Source organism: Porites lutea, chromosome 8, assembly GCF_958299795.1.
Source record: "Porites lutea chromosome 8, jaPorLute2.1, whole genome shotgun sequence".
NCBI lineage: Eukaryota > Metazoa > Cnidaria > Anthozoa > Scleractinia > Poritidae > Porites > Porites lutea.
In genome coordinates, this window is record NC_133208.1 from 13,520,124 (window position 1) to 13,540,619 (window position 20,496).

Below are 20,496 nucleotides of genomic sequence, written 5' to 3' on the forward strand. Positions count from 1 at the left end.
GAAAAAAGGAAAGCAGTCGGAATGAGTCAGAAAGGGTAGTGCATCATGTTTGATTTTTATCGAGAATTGATGGCGTAGAAAGTCTTCCAGATATTTTAATGGCGAAGGCATTCACTTACAGCCGATTACCAGAGCATCAAGTAGCGGTTTATTTCGATGAACACGACAAAACAGGTAAAAGAGTTTTGGAGATGCGCGCCCCTTCAAAACAACTGTATCGAACGAACCGTAGTAAAAAAAAGTAAAAAAGCTCTCAAATTTAAGCGGCTAGTAATTAAGCTTAAGATTTTCTTGATTCTAGCATATTTTAACATTTCTTGTTTTTCGTTAGACGGACCATCAGGATGGAATATTGCAGAATCTTTGATCTCGTTCTTCACGTCCTTGCTTCTCCTCGTTACGTTCCCGGCTTCTGTATTTTTCTGCGTGAAGGTAAGCTCGCAGATAAGACGAGGCCAAACTTAAATTTCATACATTTAAATGCTTACTGTTGAGAAATTAACAGAGCTAAAAACTGCAGCTGTCACACATAGCTTAAAGTATGTTCAAAATTTGCCTTTATTAATGAAATGTCAAATTATAATAAGTTCTGAGAAAGAGTTCTTAAATAACCAAAGCAGCGCAAAGCGGTGTTTTATTAGAACAACTTAAAGATCCTGTTTCTGTCAAGTTATTTGAAGGCAAAAAAGAGGAGACTGCTTTTCAAAGGTCATGTCGGTACACGGCAACCCAACGCTGCAACCTTGCGGTTGCTAGAATAGATTTAAATGCGCTTGACCTTCAGCGAAGGGAAGCCGTAGTGTTATGGTTTTCAGGAAGTATTTATAACGAGAAAATGAATCTGGCTAACACTTGTGGTATGGCTATAAAAGGTCCAAACTAATGAGCATGCTCAAAATCTAGATGTTGAAAAAATAGACAACATGTACATTTACATAATTGTACTTGAAGCCTTTTTTTCTTGATGACTGGCTTTATACACCTGTACTCCCTAAATGGCAAGTTGGCCTACAAGGAAACATTTCCTATCGTTTTCCTTTTTATGCAGAAAAGAGACTCTGTAAAGCAAGGAGATTGAAAATGCCTGTGAAGAGACTCTTGGGTTAGGAGGAGAGGCTGACTGCATTATACTTTTGTATTTTGCTCAATGTAACCTCCTTCATCACAGAAAAGGGACCATTTCCCACATTAAGACAAAAAATTAATGTAGCTGCAACTTATGCTGATTTAAAGCTTACTTTAGTACATCATGTATTCGGTAAGCACTTCCCCCTGGGAATTTGTCCTGTATTTGTCAGGTTTTGTGTTTCCAAATGGGCATGCTTAGAATTAACTGATTAATTTAATGATATACAAGAAAGTATTTATAATTTAATAATATACAGTGGAACCTCCATATAACGAAGGGCCAAGGGACTTGTTCACTATAATGAGGTTTCGTTATTCTCAAGGTTCTTTTCCATATATTTTATTGTTACTGGGGTAAAGAAAATCGTTGTTATACCGAGGACTTCGTTTATAGAGGTTCGTTATATTGAGGTTCTTGTAATTGTAGTTTTTATTGTCAGTACTTACAAGTCTTCAATTTTGACTCACAGCAACTTGAACTTCTGATAAAATCATTTAGACTTTGACTAAATTTTAACTTATTCTGCATTATACATAACAGATTATCAAAGACTATGAGAGAGCAGTGATATTTCGTCTGGGAAGACTGTTACCTCAGAAAGGACCTGGTTAGTTACCATTTTTTCTGCTTGTAACTTCATATTTCACACATGGAACTTCAGTCGACATATCTCTTTCTTACCTCTTATATAACTGTTTTGGACATCTTTAAACTATGGCATTTTATTAAAAATAAAACATCAACTATCAGATATAAAATCAAAAGCAGTCATTATAACCCCAATCTACTATACAATATTGCATTGTAGCAGGATACTCAGTATGTCTTTGCCCTAGCTCCCCCTTCCCCACCCAACAGCTCTTCAGTGTAAAGCTAGGAAAGAGTACTGAAATTGTAGCCTTCTGAGAATGGGCTGGACTGTGCAATTTTCCTCATAATGGTAAATTAAATGCCTGATCAAAAAGTATGCTAGTAAAGAAAGTCACCCATTATGTTAAGTTGCCTGTGTGCAGATGTCTCCTGCAACAAAGGAAATAGGAGACATCTGCATGCAGGCAATATGTTAAGAGGTTGTATTAATAAGAGAAGTTAATTCAAACCTACTGTATATTTTGTGGTTCAATTTTTTTCCTTGGTGTAAATTTTATTTTCATTTGTTTTTAATAAACTCATTATCATACATTACCACACCACAAAACAGAGGAAAATAAACTTTAAACAAAGGATTAAATTGAAGCACAACATCTACATTGTACACTCACTGCCAACCACTCAACACTCTAGAGAGACTGGTAGTTTCATTATGTTATTCCTTTCCCTGCCGTAAAAAAGATAGTTTCTAATTTGCAAAGTCCCTTTCTCTAACGTTTTAGAAGATAGTATAAGATTTAAATGCGGCCCCTGTGCTGTTTGTCTAACAGTACTTGGTTAATGCTCGAAAGAAATAGAGAAGTCTTATCTCAGATTTTCAGGCCATTAAATAATTATGAATGTACTTGTATCTTTGAGGCTCATCTTCAGGGCTGTGTCTTGTATATCTATCCGACCCCTAGTCGAGGTAGATCCTCATCAAATATACTTGTTTTGACTGCTTCCCTAACAGCTGTCGGCTGAACTGGTCATAGTTTACCAATATTAATTTATTAAACATAACAATTTTTATTTTTTAATAACATGTCACCTTGATTCAGGTGTGATATTCATCAATCCTTGCATTGATGCTTGGACCAGAGTAGACACAAGAGCCCGAGCATTTAGTGTACCTCCTCAGCAGGTTTTGTATTTTTCTGTTTATGCATGCGCAGTAATACTCATAACATGCATGGACCCAGAAATATAACTTGCCAGAGATTGGCCAGATGGATGTAAGATGGGTCTTTAAAGACCCATTTTATGTATGCAGTACAGCTCCCTTACATTTAACTTGATGTGCTACGGAGAAAAGGGTTGTGATCTATTGAAAACCCAATAACAGGGACCTTCAATAACGCGTGATCTGTTGTGACAAAGGGCTAGGACTTAACACACCATCTTTTCAGTTCTTCACAGTCATGTCATGGTAATTTTCGTTGTACGCTGGTAGACAGCCGATTTCAAGGAAGTCCCCGATGCAGTCCTCTTTGACTGGTGTAGTTATAATCAGAAACTCATAAGGGGTTGAAACGTTTAACTCTCATATGTTTGCTTTGTACGATGCCCGTGATTATTCATTTTCGAAAGTACCATATTTGGAACGAGAAGAAGAGATAACTGACCAATCAAACTTCGTAAACAATGTGATGTAATTTTCCTTCAGGTTCCCGCGCCCGCTTAAAAAAATGGCTGACAAACGGGGGAAAAACTCCCAAAAGCCGAGAAAGCTTTCAGAGGTTGAAACCAGGAATATTACCGAAACACTGAGCAGGATATTATTGCCTTACCACCCGGGCCAAATGTAACATCCATTGACGGCCTCACAACTTCTTGAAGTTCTCACTTCAAAAAACGATGCCTCGTTGACCCTCTGCACAGTAAACTTATACTGCAAATAGGCTTTTAAAATTTTTATGTTAAAAGTCTAGAATAAACAGTGAAAGATGTTTTCGAATAAACTTCATTAGCTGCATATCGAAAGTGTCCAAAACCTGAACCTGACATCTTCGCAAAAAGTGATACTTGTAATGAATGTGAGAAGCATTTTAAAAGCTTAAATTAAACTTAGATGTTGTAGTCACGATCGTGTTTTGAGCTAATTTTATGACTGAACAAACTCAAAACAATAGACAGAGAAGCCGTTTCTTGAAAATTTTTATTCAAAGTCCAAAAATTTAATCCTTTAAAGCAATTCGGAAAACACTATCTGGATCGTGGATCCGTTCACGCAAGTGGCATCGGCTAAGCACATGGCAAAATTCAACACAAAATTCATCTCAAATCAGGGCACATTTTGTAATTTTTCTTTAGTGCCAAAGAGAAAAATTTATAAAACATCTATAAAACATTTAAAAATACATAAATTCCCTTTCAAAAACTTAATTTTCTTGGCCATAGAGTGCAAAATGTACCTGAAAATTCAGCAAAAACTTCGCTGACTTGGTTGCATTTCAAAACAGACCATGGGCTCCGCCGTGAGAAAACAAGGTTGAATTCCTCGAAGGACGATTTCTTGATGAAAAGCTTCCCTTTTTCCACAAAAAGAAAGCTGAGCATTCTTTTGAACTTTCTCTTTCCATTTTTTGTCTTTTAGCGGTGTATTTTTAACCTTGAAATGCAGAATTCTTGTCTTAAAACATCCTCGTGGTGATCGCTCAGCAGCCATTTTGTTGAAAATGGATATCTGTCACTAAGATTTCCAAATATGGTCAAAATGAATATTCACAAGCATTGAACGCGAGTTACACGTTTCAACCCCTTATGGGTTTCTGTTATAATTCAATTTTGACCCTGCTCACCATAGAGCCACCAGTAGCTCAGTGGTTGGAGCATCCAAACTAGAACTCAGAGGGTTGTGAGTTTGATTCTCACCTGGAGCTCAGAATTTTTTCTGAGCTTTCTGGTATAAAAATTGTCCTTCTTCCAAATTAATTACATATCTGGTATTTAAGTCAACAATGTTATGATTTATCCCTACTTCGCAGGTACGCACTTGTGATGGAGGGTATGCCACAGTTGGTGCTGAGGTACATTTCAGCATTAAGGATGTAGTTTTGTCCAAAACAGCTGTCCAGGACCTTAACCATTCCCTACGTATGCTTGCTCAAACATCACTTGTTAGTTGTCTGGGCTCCAGGAAGCTAACAGAAATTCAGCACGACAGGAAATTTATCAACAAACAAGTTCAGGTGATACGTTGTTCGTACTTTCTGTTTAACAATTATGTCACTTATTAGTATACTGTTAACCCTTTAAGACCCAAGGATGGTCAACATCAATATTATTTTCTCCTAACAATATCACTATAATACAGGTTTATTTTTTTCTTGATTATATTATAATCAAGAAAAAAATGGTATTTATGCTTAATGTCACTACAAATCATGCTATTACCTATACAAATTGCAGGTAAAATTGATGAAATAAAGTTGGTAATTGAACTTTGTGTTGTGCAATTTTGGTCTGAAATCATACTTGTGATTTCAAATTGAACTCCTGCTGTGCCTTCGTTCAATTTTGAAATCACGTGAATGATTTCAGAACAAATTGCACTGATTTGGATATGTGCCGAATCCACTTGGAAGAGAATCACGTACCAGTTTTTTGCACTTACAACAGGTTTATTCGCTACACTTTTATTTTCTGATTACACAGTTGAAATGCTGAAGACTCCGAGGGAGAGAATAGAAAAAACCTTGTACATTTTTGCTCTATTTTGATAGTGTCTAATAGCGCGTGGCCGCTTATATGCCCAAAAATGTCCTCGTAGGAGTTAATTAACACTATGATAACCGCTCTTTTAATATCTCCATGCAGTATCGCTCTGGCTATGGGCGGAATGCAAAACATGCACTCCACTCAGTTCAATTACCATTATTTATCACTATTTGTTTGCATTCAGAATCATGTGTCTTTCCATTGATTTCTTCATCTTACACTCTGTCTTAGCACCTACAACTTTATTCCTAAAAGCTCTTAGATGCCTGGATATTGGCCAAGGTCTTTTTTCCCAAAAACAAAAGCATGTGTCCAATTCCAGCCAGTTTGACTGGACAAGCCTGGTCAATAAAGCATTTTTTATTTTATGGCTAAAATACTTTTTCTGGTACGAACAAGTAACGCTGTCAGGGCAAGACAACAGAATTCACTTCATATTACCTGTTTATGGCACCTGTAATGTAATAATTACATCATGGGATACCTTCTAATTATTAGAAGATATCTCATGTAATTTCGAAATTTTTGTGAAAATATGCTCCTTATGTTTCCGCAATGAAGGGCTGGAAAACAGTCTTGTTTTTTAGTCTGTGACAAGAGTTAGTATTCAAGAAAATCTGTAATTCTTGCAACTTATATTTGTCAACTTGAAATGTAAATAGTGTGAAATAAAATTAACTGGTGAACCAATAGATTGTCTTGCTGGGTAAGTAACTTTTAACAGCTGTTTTAAAGCTTACTTAGTGCCCAATGGGTAAGGGACTAAGCAAATCATCCTCTAACAAAATTATTGACGAGGACAAGCAAGAAGTTTGCCACGGTAAAGCAAAATAAGTGAGCTGCTTGCCCAAAAGACAAGCTAGAGTTCAAGCTTTTTTCGAGCCCTGCAATGAATAGTAATGTTACATTTTAATAATAGTAATTACTAAATATATTTATTGTATTTTTGTTTTGTTTTCATGATATCAGGAAGTTGTTCACAAAGGAGCAGCAGTGTGGGGCGTAGACATAAAGAAAATTGAAATGTAAGTACGTGTAGAACGGAAGAGCTATGAGGGTGATAAAGGGTTAGCCTGAGAAAACAGCCGACATTTGGCGACTCTACCACTTGGTGGTTTCCCCACCAAATGATGTCTGAGAAACGAGCACAGAAATTCCATACTGATGATGCGTCACTACCCAGATCTGGGTAGTGCTTCTGATTGGTTGAATCAAATTTCTCACGTGGCATGACCAATCAGAAGCACTACCCAGATGTGGATAGTGACGCGTCATCAGTATGGAATTTCTGCGCTCGTTTCACAGACTTCATTTCGCGGGGAAACCAGTGGCAGCATCGCCAAATGTTGGCTGTTTTCTCAGGCTAATAAAATGTTAATATCCAAGCTTGTGTTCTCACACATGTACTTTTGACCAACACGGTAAAGATCATGGTTGCACTTAAGTCGAGTGGACTTTGTCTAGTTCTACAATGGGTTTTACTTTTAAGCAGCTCAGATATTGACAACTGAGTGTTTCAAAAGCTTGTTTGTTTCAAATTAGACCGCCCTCTTTAGAATTTTTCCCCCGGCGAGTGAAGAGCGTTTTAAATTTGGTCTTCATTTGACGAATGTGGAGTGTTGAGTATCTCTGGGAACATCTTTGCAAATGAACATGGTGTAAAAACAATTAATTTCTCAGTATTTATCACACACCAGACTGAAGAAAAGGTATTAACTGAAACTGCCATGTCAAAGATTTCGAAGCCGTCGCTCGTTTAGAAGCCGAGAGTTTTTAAACGTGATAATACTAACTGCGACTTTTTTGAACGGCTTCAAAATCTCTGATATAGATCAACTCATTCTTGCACTAATATTTAGATTTGGGGTTATTTTGGTCTAAAAAATTGGACGTAAAGTTTAGTCGTGTCTTTATCAGATATAAAGACACTCATTTAACATTAATTATTTCTTTCATTTTTTCTTCTTGAATTATTAATGAGTTTTTTTGATGACTGGCTGCAATCGTACCCACTTTGCAATTGGCAAAAAATCGTACGAATACCCGGGTTAATGACAAATTTGCATAAAGAGGTCCCTTATTATACCTTACTGAGACAACGTCATCAATGAGGTAAAAGTGATTTTTTCTAATCAATTATGGCCAAGTCAAGGCAGCAGTGCTTTCCCACGCCCTCGCATCGAACGGTAGTTTTCACGATGTGGGCAAGTGTCTTCTGCTACGAACCACGGGCAAACCAAGTCGATCAGTGACGTCGCCATCGGTATGAAGTTGAAGAAAAATTTGTTTTCTAGAAAAAATTTGAATTTTTGTTGGAGGAGGGTGTGGCAAAACTAAACCGCAAATCGACAGCGGTAATCAGTTTCTGGTTTTGAAGTTTGCTTGCGCTGGTGTCCTGAACTTTATGGTGACTCGTTAGTGCACAATTGACCTGTCAAAATCAAATCAAAGTGTGTTGAGGGTTTTCTGACTCGTGCAATAAGAGAAGACTCTTCTCTTAGTGAGTCAAGACAATGGATGTTTACCTCAACGGACATCCGAGAATTAACAGAAATTCCATTTTATTAGTATTTTAATGGATCCGGTTTAAAAGCGCAAGGAAATGAGCTAAAAGACAGTTTAAAATTAAAATTAAGATAGTAGTCATTTTCTGGCAAATATACTGATAAAGAGTTGGGCTGTGCTTAAAAATATTAAACTATGCAATATTTTTTAATGTAGACATATTTAATTAGTAGTTTGTTAAAAACCTAAATTCGAGATTTTTTACCCTAAGAAAGCCGTTAAGTGGAGGCGTTGTCATGATAATTGAACATATGTTTCACACCGAATTCCTGACAGGAGAAGGTTTATGTTCATTATTATTCTAGGTACACTAAAGTGAATCTTTCGCTGTGATACCCGACTCTACACTACGTCCCAATAAAACATATATTATCTTTATTGCAGTAACCAAGTAAAAATATCCTGTTCATGTTAAAAATATATCAGATCTGAGTCTCAACTATATTGTCACTCTGATCAAGGTGAAACTTCTGTTGCTTGTATTTTTATTGTTTAAAAAAAGCTTGAAAACACTTTTCAGCAAATCCTCGGCCATGTTTTTTGTAAATAGACTCCTTTTATAAAAGAATATACTAATTCATATGAAATCCCTTATTATTATTTTTTTTAAAATATTAGCAAGGGGCAATTGTAAATGTAGTCAAAAGGTTTGAAACTAGATATGCACAGAAGCTACCGAAATAATTGTCAGAATAAAATCGGCAAGAATTACCAGCTAGACGTACAGAGAAGTCTGCCAGGAAAGCGTAGGTCACATGCCAGATTGTGTTGGTAATGAATTTTGTTAATCTCTTCGTTCAAAAAAGGGAAGTTCTTTTTAAAATTCAATATTGCATGTTTATTTTGTTTTTGTTATTGTCTTCAAATAACTGTTGTCACTAGAAAAGACAAGCCCTCCTCTTTTAAATGTGGTTATGTAATATCATAGGGCGCAAATTAAAACGTTACTAATGTATAATGATGGATTTTAACAATACTAAGGGTCGTGGTACCTCTGAAAATGAAATTGGGTAAACTTACAGAAAAAATAATCCTACTATCAGATAAAGTAAAACAAGTTACATGTTTTATTGTTCGTATTTTCTCTGGGAAGTTACGAAACGAGAGACATATTCTTCATAGCTGTCCGCTTTCTGTTTTAGCAGCGACAGGAAACCAGTGAACAATACAGAAAAGTAGGCTTATGCGCCGCAGAAAATTACCCACTAATTGCAAGACGCATTGCACGAAGTCGCATTTTCAGCAAACGGTCTAACAGTTCACATCAACTGATAAACGAGAGCGTTAATTTTGTTGCAAGTGAAATGCTTACTATGGCAGCAGCGATCAAGTACAGCTAAGAACAAGTTGAACTAAAGACTATTCAGCTGACATTTCGATTGGTGAGTTGCAATTCTTATCCTACTTTTATTGATTCCAGTGCATTTACAATCTCATGTTATTTGGTCGAATATAAGATACTAATTTTTTTGTCTTTTTTCTCTCAGCGTTTTCGGCTCATTTGCTTCGGAGAGGTATTGACTGCAGTCTTCAAGAAATTCGCGCATCAGGAACGAGTTTTTCTCATTTGCAACTGAGGTCAGTACAGTAAAAAAATTATGAACGATAAATATTTGAAAGTACAGTCTTTGGAGTACTTCAGTCGTTGTACATTTAGCCAATAAGCTGACAATTTCGTTGATGTCCTGAATTTTTGTATGCAATTGCGAGGATCATTCTTCATTTGATTTCATTTCGGCAGTTCTTATATAAGTTTATATGATTTATTTCATATACTGCTATCACATTCACCTCTTTCACGGGAACATATGAAGACATGACCTGCTCCCAACATCAGTAGCTTCATAGCTCAGTTGGTTAGAGCATCGCACCGGTATCGCAAGGTCACGGGTTCAAACCCCGTTGAAGTCCTGAATTTTTTTCAGGCTTCTTACGCAGTTGCATAACTTGTGTTCACAACGCGAGGATCATTCTTCATTTGATTTCATTTCGGCAGTTCTTATATGATTTATTTCATATACAGTCTGTACATCTATCACAATTTCGTTTTTATTGCTAGCCCGTTTTTTGCGGACCAAAAATACAGTGAAAAGCTGATCTTGCCGAACCAGCGAGTGCTTCACCCGTTGGGCACGTGTTTTTGTTTTTTTTTTTTCAAAAGTTAGATTAATTTAAATTTTAATACTGATAATCAGCCTTTAAAACTTGGTTAAACTGCAGATAAAAGAGCAAACAAACAAGGACAAAAAAGACAAATGGAATAAAACGTGCAAACAGTAAAATTCTAATCAAAGCTAATAACAGTTTGCGCGCGGTTATGTCACACTGTCGCATGTAGCAGATTCACGATCCTCGGGGAAACCAAGGTGGGGAGGAGAAAAATAGAAAGGTCAATGTCAAGGGGGCACTACAACGTTTTATCTCAAAATTTCGCTTTCTAAACACGCCCAAAACCAAGAAAGCTGTAATTTTCATCAGGAGCAGAAGTCAGCGTAGAGCTCGACTTGCAAGCAATTACGTTTTGGGTGGCAAAGATAGTGACCAAAAAACGGCTTGAATAGATTCAAAAAGGATATTTCGGAAAACGGCGAGTAACGAATTGTTTGAACTGATTCAAGTCCGATGACAGTATTCGAAGTGGTCTATATTCAACGCCATTAAGGGTTCATTATCGTTTTTCTAATTTTATTTGCAGATGCAGCGTTCTACCCAATTGCTGTCCAACCCTTTGTTCATTAACAATCAGTCCTCTGTTACCAACAGCACAGCAGCTGCAGCGATCACAGCTTCAGTTTTTGTGGTCACCCCAGTCGGTTTCGATACAAAACTTATCCTTTTTGTGCTGTTTTTAATTGTTGGAGTAAGTGGATTGGTGGGCAACATCCTTATTCTTTATTTTCTTTCCAAGAAAAAGTCAGTTCCTTTTCTTCAGTCTTCCTCTTTCCTCAGGAACTTCGACCTCTACATGAAGAGTTTAGCCCTTTCAGACATACTTTCTTGTTCTATTTCAGTTCCTTTGGTTTCTGTAGAAGTAATGTATGATGTTTTCCAAAGTGGCTGGCCTTGTAGAACAGTTCGATATATCAGTGTTACGTTTACCTTTATAACAATAAATAATTTAATTGCTATAAGCGTAGAGAGGTTTCTTTCAACCCGTGATGTTCCGAAAACGTTTAGTGTTACTTCTGTCCGTAAAATAGTGTATGCTGCGTGGATTGCAGGGTTTCTAGTTGCATTGGCTCCTGCAGCAACAATGAATGGCATAAGATACGTTATCAACGGTACACATTACGCGGTGGTCTGTAAACCCGATACCAGTTCTATACCTTACAGAGTAACTTTTGCAAGCGTTGTACTGATACAGTACGTCTTACCAAGCATTGCTTTGATTGGTAGTAACATCATCTTGGCCAGAAGGGTGTGGAAAATAAGGAAAAGAAGGGTCGATGTACTGCAAGATAACGCCATTAGGGCGAGAATGAGATCACACCAAATCAAAACAACTAATTTACTTATAATTATCACCTTGGCTTTTGTTATTCCCTATTCTTTACTACTTTACTACTTAGCCTATGTAGTGATAGTCAAGCCTTCACTTGATTTGCAGGTCGATTTTGTTATGAGATTTTCTAGTGCAGTGCTTATCTTTTCTAACAGCGCTGTAAACTTCATCATATATCTGGTTCAGATGAAGGATTTCCGTGTATTTTTGAAGCAAGTTGTATGCTGCAAGGGTTACGGTGCTTAGGTCAACTCCATTTATTAAATTTTCATCCTCGGATAATGCATTTCTAGCATTCTGATTGGTTCACTCAATCTCGGTTATCAGCTCATATACCTTAGTTTGACCTTATGTCATAATGGAAAACAACAAAATTTCTTTCGTACAAAGCGGCGGAAAAAAGTAGATTTCGCGAGCTTTCTACCAAGGAAACAACAGAAAAGCCAGAAAATACCACACTGGCAGCGACAAGAAAGCCACAAACTTTGGTTTGAAATTATTTAATGGTACTCCGAAGTTTCATACAAATGTAAAGAAATTTTAAGCTTTCAGTTCTTTCGTACGTCGAGCTGATTATGTAACAACATCAACAACAACAACAACAACAACAGTAAAGTTTACCTTAAAAATTTTCAGAATGGCTTGCAAGTCCTTGCAGGAGTAAGTTTTCAAAGCCATTAGCAGATTTTTTTGCGTGTTTGTGTCAACCTCGTCCCCAGGGCGCTTTTCCCTGGCTTTGGAGGTGGGGTGAGGTTCTGTTTCTGTAAAGTCAGTATAGCTGTAAAAGACGTCACAACTGTGTTAACATACAGTAAAACCCCGCGACGAAGAACCTGGGCCCGGTTGTTCGAAGGCCGATTAGCGCTTAACCCAGGGTTAAATTTAACCCGGGTTTCTTTTTCTGGTGTTCTAAGGCAGTTTCTCGGATAATTTTCTCTGTTATTTTTAGAGCTTTCAATCATCAACTTGTAGACAAAAAGAATTAAAACTGAAATGCTTTTGAAGCTTTCAAATCTGAATTCAAATCTCGCATTAACCCTGGGTTATCTCAACCCAGCTTTGAAAAACTCGGCCCTGGATTTTAAGAACCTGTTAGGCTAAAATTTGCCAGTTAAGCTCCCTCTATATAAGAACCTGTTCAGCCTAAAAATTGAAACAGGTTCTTATTTTCTAAAATTTATGAAAAAATTCTGTACATTTGAGCAAATAAGATAAGTCAATATTCTGAATCCTCTTTGGAAGTAGGACTTCAAAATTCTTGAGGTCACTGCTTTAGGCCTTCTTTTTATTGTCATTTTTCATAACTTCTAATTTGGTAAGCAGATTTTATATGAGGAATAAGCTGAATCACTAAAAAACTCTTAGCTATATTGTATTTTTTTTCTTTGGAAAATAAGAACCTTTTTACATAGGGTACGCAGACCGTAGTATTAATTGAAAATAAATGTATTTACACTGCACATACTCAATAAACAAATAAAAACGAAATTATTATCAATGTCGAGTCCGGGACTCTAACTTTAACTTAAGTGTGAACGCTATTTTAAACTAAAAAGCTGAGTGCACCTCAAGTGCTTTTCAAGTACACTTGAACTCAAGTGCACTTCAAGTGCACTTTAGTGTCTATTGTGAACCCATCTATTATCTTGACCGGGGCTCAACCTGCCGCACATGTTTCCAGATGTAGTTTATTCATTAGCTTAGCCGCTATGCCCGAAATTCAATTCTCGGGTCACTTTTAAAAATGAAATCAGAAAAAAATAACTGTACAATATTTCTTAATTGTAAATAATTCAACGGTAATAACTTAATATGATTATATAAGAATGTATAACAGTTATTCCACCGATTCTTGTTAAATATCACATCCGTGCGCTCTCAACTCATACTGATTCGGCATTAAATAATTTGTGCTCCGTATCACCAAGTAATAACCTTGTTTTCAGGAGAAATACTTGATTATGGTCCATGTCGTTAAGAAGAAAAGATGTTTCAACGGTATTGAAACAAGAAAAATGTAAAGTTACTCAAAATGTCCACTTCAATTTTCAAGTTCTTCTTGAAACTTGTCAACAGCGAAAAGATAAGAGCGAGGGCATTCGTTGCAAATTGTTGCAACTATATATACATATATCTTTTAATATCTTTAATGTATATCTTTAAAGTAGTGGCTCAGAAAAGAAACGATTAAGGCAGGCATATACTAAAACTCACCATCGTGTAAATAGCTGTAGAGTGGGAAAAAAATGAATTCATTTGTTTAACTGTCAGACTCTGTTGAGATTATTTTTTCCACTCTCCACAAGTGTGAAAACAAGCTGCGGCAACCTAGGAAAGTGAGGGTGGCTAATGGATTAACATCTGAGATGTCAATGTTACCGAGAAATTTCCAAATATTTTTGAAGTCCCCGTTCTGATTGGCCAGAAAAGGGGGGCTCAATGGGGTTAACCGTCAGCTGTCAAACGGCTTAAATTTTTACCGTCAACCGCCAGAAACGTAGACTAACGTTAACCATCAAAAAGTTTTAAGGTATCGTAAAGTTCCGAAAATAAGCCCCTACATGCATGTATAAGCCCCTCCAAATATAAGCCCCCCAAACTTGTAACGCAAAAAACCCTCTGTTAAATCGCGCCTCCAAATATAAGCCCCCCGGGGGCTTGTACTTGGAAATTGCCCTCAAATACAAAGTAAAGCAAAGCAAAAACGGCAAATTTCATTCCAACTATAGACTAGCCCAATCGATTTTGAAAATGCGACCCTATTATAGTCAATCCAGTCGTGAGAATGCGACCCCATCCAGCGGCACATCCCCATTAGTCTCTTATAAGGAAGTCCCCCACCCCCCACTGGTGGGGGCTAACCGCTGTCTATATTATGAATGGAAATACCTAATTATGTGCGCTCATGGTGTGTCAGTGAGAACCTAACAGAAGAGGTTAAAAGACCTTGAAAGGTTTTGTTAATATTAATAATATTTAATGTTAGTTTTAGGTTATTCCTTAGTATTGCATTGGGCATCCTTAACCGTGCATAATTTCTTGCGTGGTTAGGGCGTGCCATTAAAACAGGGCGGCTTTTGCCTTAAAGCTGGAGCTCCCCAGAGAGTTAAAACGTCATTTGCTCTTGAACGGGTGCGGTTATCATTTTTTAAAATCTTTTTTTTGACTGAGTAGTAACGTTCTCTCTGTAGAATGAGTCGGACCAATTACCAGTGCAGAAAAAGAAGCAATGATCGGAAACCAGTTCAGAGCATGTGCTCTTAAATATAATCATATTGATATTGTAAGGAATTATTGCGCGTACACAAAGTCCATTTTTAATTCAAAGTTGAAGTGCCTATACGATACCATAAACAACCAATCGGTAACGTTTGACAAAAGTCTGACTGTTAGCCTGCGAATCCTGACGCATTGTCCAAGCGAGGACCGGAAATTAAATGCATCTACGTTTGCAGGCTATCCCATTGCTGGTTCTGTTTCAGACGAATGACCTTTGGTTACAGTTGAGACATAAGACACCATTCTGTATACTTTTAAGTAGTCATTTCATGGACAAAACATGTGTCCGAGACGTTTATTCTGTGGCCCTTCTACATTGTATTAACAGGGTCCCACTGTAGTTAACTCGGCTCAGTTAAAGTGGTAGCCATGTCACGTGGATATTGCTGTTCTTGGTTAATTTTGTGCAAAAGTCATGACTTAGTATCTTTAGCTATACACAGAATGCTCCTGTAGAGTTATGAAAAATATATCAAACAAATCTTATCAAAGAACACTAACCATGATAATTTTTTTCGTGATTTTTTCCTGCAGGCATAGCATTAAAACTTGAAAAAGTTGGCCCAATTTTTTCAAGTTTCAATCTATGTCCATCCTTGTCATCCCTCGCAACAGACGACAGGAAACAGTTTCAATGCCTAAATATAATCTTAAATAACAAAAGTGGACCATTATTTTTTGAAATCAATTGATGCGAAGACACGTCTTAACTTTTTAAAAAGATAACAAATAACGTGACTTAGCCCCTTTAAAGCGTGACGTCACGCAAGTTCACACTGACTTATTTCTTGTGTAACTTTCAGGTCAGCGGTGAAGGTGTTGAAGGAGGCTGAAGAGCCCGTCAGTGCTTTGTCTGCCCTTTTTGGCGGAGGAGGATCTCAGAGTTCGAAGCTTGGAAGCATGACATTCGCTTCTGACCCATCAGGGTTGGCGAGTATGTTTTCAGGTACAGTGCGGGTTTACTAGAAATACTAGTGTAGGTTTAGTTTCACTCAAATAGGCACTGTTGAGTAATTTGAAAATCCCTCAGTTACATTGTACAACAGTGCATGGAAATATATATCTACACCTTTCATGTACTAAATCTAATTACGGTCGCCTATTGTCAAGGCTTAAGACCTAAGACCTATGTGCACCCTCGAGGTTACTGTTTGAAGTTGTTGACAAAATCCCGAGGAAAAGACTTTTTAAATTTCCTCCCAAGAATTCACTTGAAGTCTCAGTACTTCTTGGTGTGACCGGGGTAGTTATATAAGAGAAAACAAAATTTTTTTTTGGCAAACCTTCCTTCTTTGGGGGTATTGAAATGGGCAAACCCAGGTTCACAGTCCCCTATTTTTCCTTAAGATCGTCGGAATCAAGCGCTTACCCACCCTTACGGGCGGCCATCTTAGTTTATAAAATACCGAGTCTAGCGTGTGGATGAGTATTTAATCGAGGTTTAGCCGATATTTAGTAAAGCCGCGTTCCTAATTATCTTCAGTTTAGCCAAGACTGAGCTTGCGACAGGTGTGAAAATAGGGAGCAAAAGCAACAATGACGGCGACGGCTACGAAGACGTCACTTAAAAAGTGAATTCGCGCTGCTTCAAACTTAATCGCGCTTATTCCATCTCGTTGTTGGCAACTTTCTCTGGAGTTGAATTCTAAAAGACTGTAGCGAAGTTCAGGAAAAGAAAAAAGAAAGTCGTCTTGTGTTCACGTCCACCAAAAAATGTGAAATTAGGCATTTTCACGTCGTAGTCGTGCAGTGACGGCTAAGAGAAATGTACAAAAAAGCGTGATGGACGGTCAAAGTTGTTGTTTTGCTTCATAAACCTATTGCCTTTTTGCCGTTCTCGTTCTCGTTCTCGTTGCCGTCGCCATTGTCGTTGCTCAAGCTCCCTAATGGAAGTGGAAGGGGGAGGGGGAGGGGAAGGTGAAAGGCAGAAAAAAGCCCCCTCCCTTCCTACCTATTTCGACGCTTGCCACGCAGGCTACCAGGACTTGTATCTAAAACGTTGCCTTCAGTGAGCAGTGTCAAGAAGGCATTTAACTCTACGTCAACTAGACAAAAAGAGGTCAACTGATCATGATTGTCTGCTGCGAAAAGTTACGACGAAAAGCTTAAACGTTCGTCATTGCTAAATGCTCCTTTATTAATGATGGAGCCACCTTAAGCGTAGTGCCATTTATAATGTATACAAGGAAAAAGGACGGTCAGTTCATGTTGTTTCCAAGCTGTTTTTCAGAAAAGTAAATGTTTTTTTTGCTTGTAGCTTTGGGTGGAGACAATGCTATCCGAAGTGCACCCTCCCTCCCAGACCCTCCCGTTACTGCTGTTCAATCTGGACATGAAAGAACTAGGGTCGATCTTCTAACTCCAGAGCAGCTAGTCAAGTTGGTCAGCGGTGTTCTCAATGAAAGCCTTGTAAAGGAGATCGGTGGAATGTTCCAATTTAACATTACTGGAGAAAATGGGGGAACTTGGTTTCTTGATCTAAGAAGCGGACATGGGAGAATTTATGCGGAAAAACAAGGAGATAATCCTGATGTAGTACTAACTATGAGCGTTGAAAATATGCAACAGATATTCTACGGACAAACTACGGCGTTTGATGCCTACATGCAAGGTGCATTGACTGTCGATGGCGACTTGAGAATGGCCATGAGTTTAGAGGCTATTGTGAAAAAGCTCAGAGAAAAACCAGTTGTTCCGGATCGACAGGTTTCTCAAAGACCGGGTGTTTATATTGTATAGAAGTACGTTGCTAATATTCAAGTTTACAAAGAAAGTAGACACTTCTTGTTATATCGTGTATAAATTTACGTAAGATGCCTTAAAGACTGAGGGATTCCTTGATCAGTATATCTTTATTATTCTGATTACCGAAAGCTCTCGAAGATTACCAAAGTCATCCGATCCCAAGTTCGATAAGTGAAGAAGACACGAAGATGTTTCGACTGTTACTTACCAAACTACCAACAGTGACCTCGTCCACGGTAACGACCTTTAGTGTTTATAACTGACTTTAGGCGAATTTTCACTCACCACTGTTGGTTGGACCAAAAAAAGCAAATTTGTCAAAAAAAAAAAAAAAGCAAATACGGAAAGCGGAAAACAAAAATTTCTTGCCAAAGTATTTAGCAACATTTCCCTTTTCTCTCGTCGTTTTGACATCAAATCGGCTACAAGTAACCAACAATCCACAGTAAAAAACCGCTTCACAAATGTTTCTCTCCCCCAAACAAAGTTGAAGTCTATAAGGTAAACCAACACAACAAATCTTTTGTTGAATTGAATTGTAATTTTTATGTTTGAAAGACAAGGTTTGTAGCAGTTCTATAATTTCAGTCGTTCTTGAGGTAGTTCTTTTAAGGTGCGTCCGGTGAGAAGAGAATTGACTTGTACATTGCTGGCCTCAGTGGTTCAAAAGAAAATAATGCTATCCCCTGGGTCAGGCCAGAACGGAGCGAAATTGTAGACGCGTTCTGGCTAGGACGATAAACGTCTTGGTGCCACGATCACGTCAATGACACAAAGTAAATGTAAGTTTGTTTTCGTCTTTTGTAACCCGCTCCGTTTAGACAGTTTTTCTGAGAAAGTAAAGCTGTCACTTATAACATGCTAATTTTAAAACCCTACTTCTTTGTTGTTTGTATAATACTGCCGTAGAAAGATTAAACGGAGTTTAAGCAACGACGTTTTTGAGCTACCCGGGTCAACCGGAGGTGGACGTTTTGCACTCTTGAGCCGTGATTCTTGGCAAATCTTTGGGCAAATCGTCTCTATAAGAGTAAAGACACTTCGTAATACAAATTTGGTGGCGTCAAGGCATACTAAAAGAGAAAAAGGCCCACTTCCGTTTGACGTGCGTCGCTCAAAAACGTCGCTGCTTAAACTCCCTTCTGAAAGAAGGTTAGGTTTTTCGAACAAACGCCACCATCAAAATTTCCCAGGTGTATCCCTACGCCCTGGGAAAGGTACTCTGTTATATATAAGCTATATAGGTCTGTTTCGACGCTACTTTAGTAACCTGAGATCAAGCTCTATTTTCGTTTCTCTTCGTAGCTAATAAATTGACAATGTAGCTACTAAATTAAGTTAACTACTAAATTAACGGTTGGTTTAATCGCTAAATTGAGGCACTTCGTTCCTCAACATACCTTGCTAAATATTTACCGTGCGTTAATCTTGCCTTAATATTTATCTTGCGGTTTGATAGTTTGGGGGCAGGCGTCAAAAACACATTTAACAAAAATCTTATTGCTTCAGAAAAAAGTTATCCGTTTCATATTTTTTGCCAACAGGAAAGTTCATGCCATACCTCTTTTTATTGATGCAAATATCCTGCCAATTAGCTTTCTCTATTCTAAGTCCGTATCTTACCTAATGCATGATATTCATACTAATTCTGCACCCTCAAAAATCGTTAACTTGTTCTCGCAGACATCATCTATTCATGAATATAACACAAGATCATCCTCTAAAAATAATATGTACATCAAAAAATTTAATCTTGAAAAACTAAGACAAGCCGTCCCAATTTTTGGCGCTAAAGTATGGAATGAGATACCAGGTAGAATGAGAGATATGTCAAAAAAAGTGTTCAAACGAAAATTAATCAGTGTGCTCTTCGAAATATTAAAAGACAAAGATGATTACCTTGATGCAACCATGATAACAGAAGAAATAAAATCGCGAAATCCTAAACCTTAGCCTCTTTCACAGGTTGCATTAAACAGATTTGTCGTTCTTGCTTTTGAATTCATTACACCTATTTCTTCTTTTCTTTTTACTTTTTATAATATAATATCTGATTTGTAATAGAATTAATTTGGCACGCCTCGACTAGCGTTTTCTTGCTAACTGCGTGCCAAACAATTGTACTTGTAATGTTACGATAATAAATGTCTTGTCTTGTCTTGTCTTGTCGTAGCGCAACCACGTAGGAGACAATGTATGGAAGCTGCTAAAATTAGGCCTGACTTCAGGGGCTTTATCTCAGGGAACTGGTATTTATGTTGAGCCTCGCTTTGAAGTTAGCCCCATAAACGCACTCCTTATTTGTGATTAGGGAGTCAGTAAGATCCAACGACGTGGACGGCAACGAGAAAGTTAAAAAAAAAAGGTTTTATAAGCAAAACAACATCTTTACACGTGCACCACGCTTGTTTGCACATTTCTTTGCCCGTTTTTGCAGGAATACGACGTGAAAATGCCAAATTTCGCGTTTTATGGAGTGCGTAAACAAGCAACGACGAAATTTTAATTCTCTTTCTGAATTTGGATATGGTCCCTAGGAATTCAGTTCGCCTACATTTGACAAAGTAACTGGGTACGAATAATTGCGATGAAGACTAAAAGAACGCGCATTGAGATTTTAAGTGACGTTCTCGTTGCCGTCGCGTCTTTGGATCTTAAAGTCCCTATTACTACTAGTCGTACACTTATAAATATCTAGCTGTTCCATATTTTCCTTCTCCTCATGAGTAAGGTTTGAGGAAATCTCGTGCCTCAGTCAAATTGACAAACTTTCCTTTGGCAGCATTTGGGCATGCGCTTGTCGGAGAGTTGCGCTGAAAACACTCCCTTGACCCCATGAGGTCCCTGAACTCATCATCAGGCTCGTTTTCTATTGTTTCTAAGGGTTTTTCCGTTGTCTTTAGTTTGGGCTCACCCTCATCGTTGA

General features: G+C 37.7%; 2 protein-coding genes across 2 annotated transcripts; both read left to right on the forward strand.

Annotated features, from left to right (window-relative positions):
* LOC140945947 (stomatin-like protein 1) lies at positions 1-18,435 on the forward strand. Its single transcript, XM_073395010.1, has 8 exons — positions 1-174; positions 332-432; positions 1,670-1,736; positions 2,821-2,903; positions 4,747-4,950; positions 6,449-6,504; positions 15,629-15,771; positions 17,083-18,435. The coding sequence occupies exons 1-8, from the start codon at positions 99-101 to the stop codon at positions 17,562-17,564; spliced, it is 1,212 nt and encodes a 403-aa protein (XP_073251111.1). The 5' UTR covers positions 1-98; the 3' UTR covers positions 17,565-18,435.
* On the forward strand, positions 9,538-11,914 carry LOC140945948 (allatostatin-A receptor-like). The gene is made up of 2 exons (XM_073395011.1): positions 9,538-9,622; positions 10,740-11,914. The coding sequence occupies exon 2, from the start codon at positions 10,740-10,742 to the stop codon at positions 11,790-11,792; it is 1,053 nt and encodes a 350-aa protein (XP_073251112.1). The 5' UTR covers positions 9,538-9,622; the 3' UTR covers positions 11,793-11,914.
* Positions 18,436-20,496: the final 2,061 nt, after the last annotated feature.